Raw genomic sequence first — 9,970 nt, 5'->3', positions numbered from 1 at the left:
TCACAGTCCTGCAATTCAATTGGTGAAAACTTTTCATGTGAGTAGATTGTTAAAGGGTGATGTCTTCGGTTCGAGTAACGCCAAACGCACCAACAACCTAATTATGGAATTAGTGAAAGCTCACAATGGAAGTTTGGGTCGGTGCCATACAGGGCTGTGAGCCTGAGTCTACGGGATGGATGGCTCCACGGGACGGGTTGTCAGATAAAAGTCGACTTTTATGTGACAAACCGTCCAGTGGATCCCAGGCTGGCTCTGCAGAGCATCGATCTCAACCCCTCAATTATGAGCTCTAACTGACTTCATAATTAGGTTGTTGGTGCTCTTGGCATCCCTCGAACACAAGACCTCATCCTTTAACAAACTTCCCACATGACAAACTGTCACCAATTGATCTAACGCCCCCAATCGCCCACGGGCAATGAGCTACCCACGCACGCTAAGTCGGCCCGTGAGCCCCGTCCCAATCGACGGTCGGTCCGTTAGTTTTTTTTTAAAGGCTCGAAATCGTTGTTTACTGACCCTCAATCATCAGATAACCTTTCCTCGTGCTTTAGCTTTACTTGTACGGTATCGGAAATAACTTCCCGATAGGTCATCCATCCTTTGACTACTCTAACTCAATCAAGCTTAACTCTGGAGTTCTCTCTGGATGTGCTCCCAAAAAGGTAAGTTCACTTTGGTGACATATATAGCCAAATCAATTCTCTTAAGCCTTTCCATATATCACAACTCGGAATGTTACAATTCATTCTCTCTCAAAGAACGCACTGTCCTCGTTATGCCCCACGACATGTCTCAAGACGCTTTTGGGATCAGAACCAAGATGGCTAACCAGCCCTGATACCACTTGTAACTCCCCGACCGCACACGGCTAATGAGGCACCCACGCTCTCTCAGTCAGTCTGTGGACCTCATCCCATCCGACAGTTGGTCCGTTAATTTTTTCAAAGGCTCGAAATCATTATTTAGTGACCCTGCAATCACCACATGGCCTTTCTCCATACTTTAGCCTCACTCATATGGTATCGCGAATCACTTTCCGATAGGTCACCCATCCTTTAACTATTCCAACTCAAATACGCTTAACTCTAGAGTTCTCTCTGGATGTGCTCTCAAAAAGGTAAGTGCAGTTTGGAGCCATATATAATCAAATCAGTTATTTTAAACATTTTAATGTATCACAATTTGAGATGTTACATATATTATCAATTAATTATTTGATTAACTTTAAAAGTATATACCATAATATAAAACAAATATCTATGTATATAAATGGTTAATCCAAATTCTGTAATACGAAAACTTTGGTTGATTCTTATCATTTTCACACAAAAGAACATAAGCAAATAAATAAATATTTAAAACAAGTTGGGATTTGATGAAAAAGAATATCTTCAACCAAACTTAATCTGACATTCACAAATCTCACTCATATCGTACAAAATACTTCAAATAACATACTAACTAAGCCAACCATTGTTAAACTGACCTAAAGAGAAGACAAGCATCGATTTATTTCAGTTTGTCCACTAAAGCAAAACATTAAACTCATTCAGTTCATCCACGGATTCACCTTGGAGCATAACTTAAGGACACAGCTTGTCTCTTCTTCCCAAATCAGCTTCAATTTTATTGATTCACCTGTCTTTACATAGTTGGCTTTGAAGAAATCCTTCCCTCCACCTACCAGTGTTATTACTTTACCTTCAGAACGTAGTATTGTACACCACTTCACACCCTGTTTATCCAACTGACTCATGTTAGATCCCGCAGTGATGCCATGTAGATTCGTTAAGTTTGAATTATTTTTTATTTATTATTTAAATATTAATGTTATAGTTTTTAAAAATATATTTTTAAATATTTAAAATCAAAAAAATTTAGAAGAAGTGTTGATTTTTATTTATGCCAAAAAATCATCAAATTTAAAAATCATATTAAGCATATTGTTATCAACTAGAACAGTTGACTAAAGATATATCTAAAATGGTATGATCAACGCAAATTTATAATTAGAATGACTCAACAGAAATTAAATTTTTTTTTGTTTACATAAAAGTTGATATTTTATTTCAACCAAATTTGAAAGGTAATGATTCAAATGATATTTTCCCCATTTGTATAGCTTTTCTTTTCAGTTTATTTATTGAAACCTTAGTTTCTACACTACAATACATTGTTTTCTCTATTTCTAACTTCTAACATTCATATCTTTTAAGTTTTTTTTTTCTAGTGAGTTCAATATTTGGATTTAGAATATATATTTCACACGGTATTTTACCCAACAGGCTCATTTAAGTGCTAAAATTGATGCCATTCATCCTCTTGAAGAGCATTGGGAGATAGTGCAGCAAAGATTCAAATAAAAAGATCCAGAATTTATACGGTTAAAAAGACAAATAACATGTTGATAAAAATGACTAGTCTAGAGTTTTTGGAAGTCTTAGGGTTTTGATAGTTAAAAGTCACAAATCGATCTACCCTTTTTACCATTCCTTTTGGAACATTCCTGTGAATTTCTTTCATTTTGGTTGATCTCTTCATCTCTTTCCGGTTCTGTGGAAAAATACGTTAATTCATTAGCTTCTGATGACCAGTCTTCTTCTTCTGACTCTGAAGAAAAACACATCAGTCTGAAAGTAAAGAAACTTCCAGCTCAATGTGTGCTTTTCCATTGCAGGTTGTACCATTTTTGTTGAAGGAGACTGCGATTTTGAGACCTACAAGAAAAATAACAGTTTGAAAACGACATTGTCTTTTTAAATCCGAACTGAAACTGAAACATTAACAGAGAAGATCAATCGCATAAACAGAACCAAATCCAAACTGACACCACAAGAACAGATTTAACCAATCAAAAGTTATAACAGTCACCTCTGAGCGAGTTATATAAAGATCCAGCTCACCAGATTCGTAACAGTCAGAATGATTCTCTCTTCTTATATGTCTGATTCAAGAGGTAGAGAGAGAGACAATATAACACAACTCACCGAAGTTGCTCTCTTCTTCTGACTCTGACTCTCTGGAGCACAAACAAAGAATCCGAGTTCTTCCTCTTTGGATCAGTTTGTCTGAAAAGCAACATGCAAACACAAACAAAAAGCCAATCCCAGCTCTCAATTAACTTCTCGGAGACAAAGACATATATAGAAGAAGGGAAAGATGGAAAATACCATGTGGCCGTGGAAGCCAGTAAGACGAGGCTTGAAGAAATGTTTAACCACAATCCTCAGAAACTTCAGAAGCTCTAAGTCTGGAGAGAATAATAAAACAACCCAACTTGAAGACTTCTATCACCACCGTCGAGCTTCTTCCTTTCCTTCAGTCTCTCCAACTCTACACAGAAAGAACAACTCTACACTACATGCTTTCTATTCCTAACTAACCTATTTTTATTTATTAGTCTCCTGAGAACATAACTTGAGCACGGGAGCTGTTTCGTCTTGCTCTTTAATGCACTCCAAAGTGAAAGATTCTCCTAACTTGACGCCATTGGCTTCACAAAACTCACCCCAACCAGTTTCCAAAGCAACAATTCCTTCTCTTGACAATAGATACGCCGATAACTCTATTCGCTTTTCACCTAAAAGAGTTATCTTCCCAAGTTTGTTGAAGCCATTAGCCTTCAAGAACTGACAAGGAAGAATCTGCAACAACAGTTGAACAAACACATCTCATTACCAATATATAAAATTCAGACAAACTATATTCACCACTTAAACAAAAAAATTGTTTGAATTAACTTACCAGCATACAGGCTTTGACATCTTCATGTGTTAGTGTTAATGTCACGAACCGGTCATGGATTGCTAAAGATGAATCTCTCGTTCTAGGTTCTGTGTCTTCCGTGTAAATGGACTCTTTCTTGTTAGCTTTTGAACTCTCAGACTCTGTACGGAGAAACCTGATCATAGGAGTCTCATCTTCCCAGATAGACTCTAATGTAACGAATTCTCCTGGCTTAAACTCGTTTTCTTTAGCAAAAGCTCTCCAGCCTTTTCCCAATTTCATTCTTCCATCTCCTTCCTGTATAAGATTTGCCATCCACTTTGTATCATCTTTTCCCAACAGATATATCACTCCAGGCTTGTCCATGCTATTCTCTCTCAAGAATGGCATTGGAAGACGCTGAAAAAGATTTGGAAGGAGAATAAAAACTTTTTGGTAAACCAATACGAGTACAAGAAAGAGAAACTAACTGTTTAAGGCAAGAGTTGATTGTGTTAACTTACCAGTCTATTACATCGGAGACTGGTAGGGCTGATTGCTAATGTTAGGAATCGCTTTTGGCTCGGCGTAGTTGAATCTCTCCCACTTATATTAATCTTTTCTCTTTCCCATGACCTTTTCTCCTCTTCGTTATTCTCATCTTTGCTGATCTTATCTCTGATTCTCCGATCTATAGAAAGAGAACGTTGCTTGATAACTTCTAAATACTCTTCTTGATCTTTGTCACCAGTAGATCCTTCACAGCATAAACTAAACGAAGGAATTGTGTCTTCCCACATCAACTTGAGCGTGAATCCAGACTCTAGCCCATTTGCTTTGACAAAATCTTTCCAACCCTTTCCCAGTCTCATCAGTCCTTTCTTGTCCAGAAGAAGTCGCGTCAGCCACTTTGTACCATCTTTACCCAACAGATATATCTCCCCAGGCTTGTTGATTCCATTCTCCTTCACGAATAGCTTTGGAAGAGTCTGGAGATAATTGATCGCAGAGGTCAAATAAACATGCATCAAAACCAATAATGGCAAGTATCAAGCGTGGGTTTCCATACTCACCAATTTATCAAGTGTGGCATAATCAGGTGGGAGCGTAAATGTTATGAATCGCTTATAACATGGTGAATATGATGAATATGACACAGGTCTGTGTTTCGGCTTACCCTTCTTTTCTATATCCACTAGTGCCTCCTCTTCATTTCTCTTCCTTTCTATGTCCTCTTTCTCATTGCTAGCTTCTAAACAGTATGTTTGCCTTCTACTATCCATAGATTCCATAGGGCAGAAACTGAGCACAGGAGTTTCCCCGTTTCCACCTATTTTAAACGTGAAAAACCCTCCTGCTTCTAGACCGTTTTCGTCACAGAAACTTCTCCAACCCGGGCTTATGTAAAAAATATCAGAAGACTCGTTGAACCTCAGATCCAATTCCCATGATCTTCCCCCAGCATCTATTAAAACAATCTTGCGGCATTTTCTTGTCAGACCATTTGAGCATGTAAAATATCGTGGAAGATACTGCAAACACCAGATTAACAACAAGGGTCACACCTCCTCGTAAACATTACCATGAATGATTCAATATGCATGGAAAGTAGGAAAATAAGACAAGTCAAGGCAGTTCAAATGAGACCAAACAAGACCAAGCAGAGTCAAAGTAAACAACGATGAACCAAATCCAACTTGAAGAATAGATACCTAAGACGTTTGTGTCAGACAGAACCAAAACAAAACAGAGGTTTAACTTTTGACTTTACTTGAACAATTTTGTTGCCAAACGGAATTAGACTACACTTAATGTCTAGCCCTAGAAACAGCATGCCAAATCTATTAGTATGAGAATTTGGTAAATGCAGGAAGTAAAGTAAATACCAGTGTATCTGTGTTTAGACTCCAATCCGTGACAAAGGCCACAAAACACGAGTTGTCTAATGAAGAAGAAACAGCTTCTGTTCCATGACTGTTCGTCTTTACTTTCTTGTTTATAGGAACCTCTATACCAGAAACAACCCTCCTGTTACAACCCCATAATATACTATATTGGATTCATATATAACAGAACACAAGAGAAGTAAAAATACCCTCAATATCACCAACGTATGATCTCCCTCTCAGATGAATCTTTTCTCTTTCCCATGACCTTCTCTCATCTTTGCTGCTCTTGTCTCTGATTCTCCGATCTATTGAAAGAGACTGTTTCTTGATAGATTCTAAATACGCTTCTTCATCTCTGTCACTCGCTGATTCCGCACAGCATAAACTAAACGAAGGAGTTGTGTCTTCTTCCCACATCAGCTTGAGCGTGAACCCTGTCTCTAACCCATTTGCTTTGACAAATTCTTTCCAACCCTTTCCCAAACTCATTATTCCTTTCTTGTCAAGTAGAAGGCTGATCGGCCACTTTGTACCATCTTTCCCCAACACACGTATCTCCTCAGGCTTGTTCATGCCATTCTCCTTCACGAATAGATTCGGAAGAGTCTGGAGATAGGTCAAATAAAATGCATCAAAACCAGAATCAAGAGTTGTTTTTTATTTATTTATTTATTCATGAATTTTACCAATCTACAAATTGTGGCGTAATCAGGCGGGAGCGTAAATGTTACGAATCGCTTATGACATGATGAATATGAGACAGGTCTTTGCTTCTGCTGAAACTTCTCCATTAATGACTCATCATCATCATTAGTGTTTTGTGGTGGAGGTTTAATGTGTTGGATCTGAGAGAAACTTGGTCCTAAGTCAGAAACATGGAAGACCAAATCTCCTTCGTATCTGACAAGGACGACGTTGCCGATCTGAAGATTGTTAGCGACGGCGAAGTCTCCCCAGCCGTCATTGAGTATCCGACCAGTCAATTCGACTTTCCAGGTTATGTCGGAGGAGTCCGATTTGAGCTCCGCCGTAGTAGTCGTCTCCGAGTCCAAGCTTGTTTCTTTGATGTAATTCGAGAAGAAGTCTGAGGGAATCATCTACACAAACAAACAAAAGGATGATTAGTTTTTATGAGGAACTGATCGAAAGAATGAAGAAAAGAAGTAGTTTTACGAGTTGAGTTTGAAAGCCAGGAAGAAGAGTGTGGAAGAACTGCGGGCGAAGAAGAAGAAGCGTTGTTGATTTCGCCATTACTGTCGTCCAAGCACTTTCTCTTGCCATCTCCCCAACATATCAGATTTGGACCTGACGTTATCAGAGAATTAGCTGTGTTTGGGCTCGGCCTAGCTAAATATCCGAACTGAAACCCAATATGATTTTAATTACCTGAACCCAATCTAATTTTTCTCCAATTCGAACTTTTTTTTTTTTTTTTTCTCGTACAAACCTAAGCTTGGCAAGAAACAAACTCCTTCTAAAAACATAAGCTGGCAAAGTTAATATTACTTCACAAAGACTAGAAAGGAAACGTTGTGTGCAAAAAAAAAAAAATAGATCGACTATAAATTTCACAAAATATGTAAATAGGTAAGAGGATACCAAACCAATTTGCTTTCCAAGTTAGTTAACAACTTACTTTTTAAAATATAGGGAAAATTGGATTTTTGGGACACTTTGAATTTTTTTTTGTCTCCTTAAAACTTTAATGAGATTCTTTAGTGAAATAGGATTTCTACTCTTGTTAATATTATTATGCCCTCAAAATTAAGTTTCATTATAAATTTATAAAATGATTTTCGAAATATAAATAGTATTTGAAAATAGTAAAAATAAAAAAATAAAATTAACATGAAAAAAAGATAATTATCGGTTTAAAGTAAATAAACCGTAAACCCTTCTTCTTACCTCGTCTTCTCCGCCTCCTCTCTCCCTCTTCCATGGCGATTTTGTGTTCTTAGTCTCCCTTTCTCTTCTCTGACGAGACTTCATCTCCCGGCAGAGTTGTCTCGTTATCTTCATCTTCCTCTTCATCTTCCTCTTCTATCTCACCGGAAAAAACGAACTCGAAGTCTTCTTCCATCAAAATATCTGATCTCTTCAAACAGTGGGTAATCGAGTTCTCTTTTTCTTTTCTTCATCCCTAGGTTTTTAAATCCGTAATTGATTTGGAAGTGTTTGTTAAGAAGTGTTTCTCAAAAAAAAATTGATTAGCAAGTCACGCATGTCATATTTTTCGATTTGTAAATGGGTTCTACCGATTAAGGTTTATGGAAAGGGGCACATTTTGATTCAATAAATCTTACACTATTTAGCCTTGGATTGTGTATATCTTGAAGTTGATTAGTTGGTATCCGATTGTAAAAGAAATCTTGAAGTTGATTAGTTGGTGTCCGATTGTAAAAGAAATCTTGAAGTTGATTAGTTGGTGTCCGATTGTAAAAGAAATCACATTTTGATACAATATTGTATCATTTGATTGTAGAGACATTTGTTGTTGATTTATCGATTGAACCAAGGGACTTGTTGTTATGTTGGAAATTAGAAGTAGGTTGCCTATATATTAACCGAAGGGAAGCATGATATATATAGATCTTGATTGCTCTGTCTTTGGTTTTGGTCTTTCGTTCAACTAACTTAATTTTCATTGCTTGTAGATATGTCTCTAGAGTTACCAAAGAGGATATTTAAGGAGGGTGAGGAGCCCCAAGTGAATCAGATCAACAACAATTGCAGGATCGAGTACATCATTACAAAGTTCAAAACCTGGCTCCCGAATGAGTTGGCGGCTGTGAAGAAGGATCCTGTTTTTTCTCAAATTTTTAAGCTTCATGACAATGGTCTTGGGTACTCCGCGCGAGTGATACACAGCTTCTTGTGTAGGGAGCTGGTGACTTACAAGCAAAAGGAGCTTTGGTTTGTCTTTGCGAGAAGAGCACTTCGTTTTTCCTTACAAGAGTTCCACGCAGTAACCGGATTTGAGTGCAACACTGGTATCTCTCTTACCGAGTTTGATGATTGGGAAGATGATGATGGTTTCTGGAGCAGGGTGTTGAGGACCAAAGATACAACAATTACACTCTTCAACTTGTGGAATAAGCACAAGTTATCGGTCAACAAGTGGAAGAATGCAGATCGGATTCGATTTATCTACTTGGCACTCATTCTTTGCGTGGTTTTAGCAAGAGATGAGAAGGCTATTATCCCCTTCAAATACATCAAGCTGGTCATGGATCTTGAGAAGCTTCGAAGGTATCCTTGGGGTGTTGATGCGTATGACCACCTCTGCAAGACAATAGCCAAAACGCGTGACAGACTGAAGGATAAGTGTAATTGAGTAGTAGGTTGTACTGTTACCATTCGACCTCGCCTTTTCTTGTCTACCACGAAACTCCACTCGTCACTGCAACTAGACATCCAATCACCGGATTTAACATATATTAGAACCATGGTGTTGGTAGAGAAAAGAGATGAAGAAGAGATGAAGAAAAAAATGAAGAAGGGAAGAAGAACGATGAGAAAAGAGATGGGAAATCGTGGGAGGTGGGAGGAAATATCTTGTGAGATATTTAGGGAATATTCAGTTTAGATTTAGGAAACTTCTGAAATCGAAAATGGAAGTTTCCATATTTTTTCCGATTTGGTAGAACATGTATCCTATCCTAGGCATAGCACTGTAGAGTATGAATGAAACATTTTATTCCTTCAGCGCCACATAAAGTAAAAGGCAGAACAAGTTATGACACACAATATAGATAAGGTATACGAATGAGTAAAGGCTATATCACGTAATAAAGCTGGAGGTATACTGATGACTTATTTCTTGATTTTAACGTATGCAATTCTATCTTTGTTAGACTATAGAAGAAAGTGTAGTTTAGGTTATATATCTCGGATATACCTTTGTCAAATCTTAGTTTCCGTTTTCTGGATTATTTATAATGCCAGAATACATATTCTAACCACAGCTATATATAAAAATAAAATATGATTCCATGTTTTAAAAAAAAAATATTTATACATATATATGGACATACTTATGATTCCAATAGATTTCATATTTTTGTACATTTTTAAAATCAAGTTTACTATTTTTTCTATAAAACAAGGGTAAAAATGGTCCAGAATTGCCAAAATTATGAAAAGTACTAAATGGACAAAGAAAAATTCAAAGTGTCCCAAAAATCCAATTTTCCCAATATATCCATATCAAAAAGATCGACTATAAACTTCAATGAATATATTTCCTACATGATCGAACAACAAAACTAACAAGTAACGAAGATCTTTATCAAAAACTAAAGAAAGCAATTCCAATTTTAATTTAAATATAAAGATGTTGATTTTTGAAAAAATTACCTTCTAAGACACAT

The 9,970-nt window shown here is 37.0% G+C and overlaps 1 protein-coding gene across 3 annotated transcripts; it reads right to left on the bottom strand.

Annotated features, from left to right (window-relative positions):
* Nucleotides 1-2,346: 2,346 nt before the first annotated feature.
* Nucleotides 2,347-6,911, bottom strand: LOC130510169 (B3 domain-containing protein REM13-like). Of its 3 annotated transcripts, none has more exons than XM_057006558.1 (10): nt 6,774-6,911; nt 6,287-6,697; nt 5,807-6,206; nt 5,598-5,719; nt 4,785-5,243; nt 4,236-4,700; nt 3,751-4,131; nt 3,177-3,650; nt 2,878-3,074; nt 2,347-2,723 (listed from the first exon to the last, which is right to left on the bottom strand). In XM_057006558.1, exons 1-8 carry the CDS (start codon nt 6,879-6,881, stop codon nt 3,396-3,398), a joined length of 2,601 nt encoding a protein of 866 aa, XP_056862538.1. In that variant the 5' UTR covers nt 6,882-6,911; the 3' UTR covers nt 2,347-2,723; nt 2,878-3,074; nt 3,177-3,395. The 3 variants fall into 3 exon arrangements, with proteins under 3 accessions (XP_056862538.1, XP_056862539.1, XP_056862537.1); XM_057006559.1 differs by having other exon boundaries at nt 2,910-3,074; XM_057006557.1 differs by having other exon boundaries at nt 2,994-3,074.
* Nucleotides 6,912-9,970: the final 3,059 nt, after the last annotated feature.

This window comes from Raphanus sativus, chromosome 3 (assembly GCF_000801105.2).
Source record: "Raphanus sativus cultivar WK10039 chromosome 3, ASM80110v3, whole genome shotgun sequence".
NCBI lineage: Eukaryota > Viridiplantae > Streptophyta > Magnoliopsida > Brassicales > Brassicaceae > Raphanus > Raphanus sativus.
This window is presented reverse-complemented; position numbering and strand designations above follow the sequence as displayed.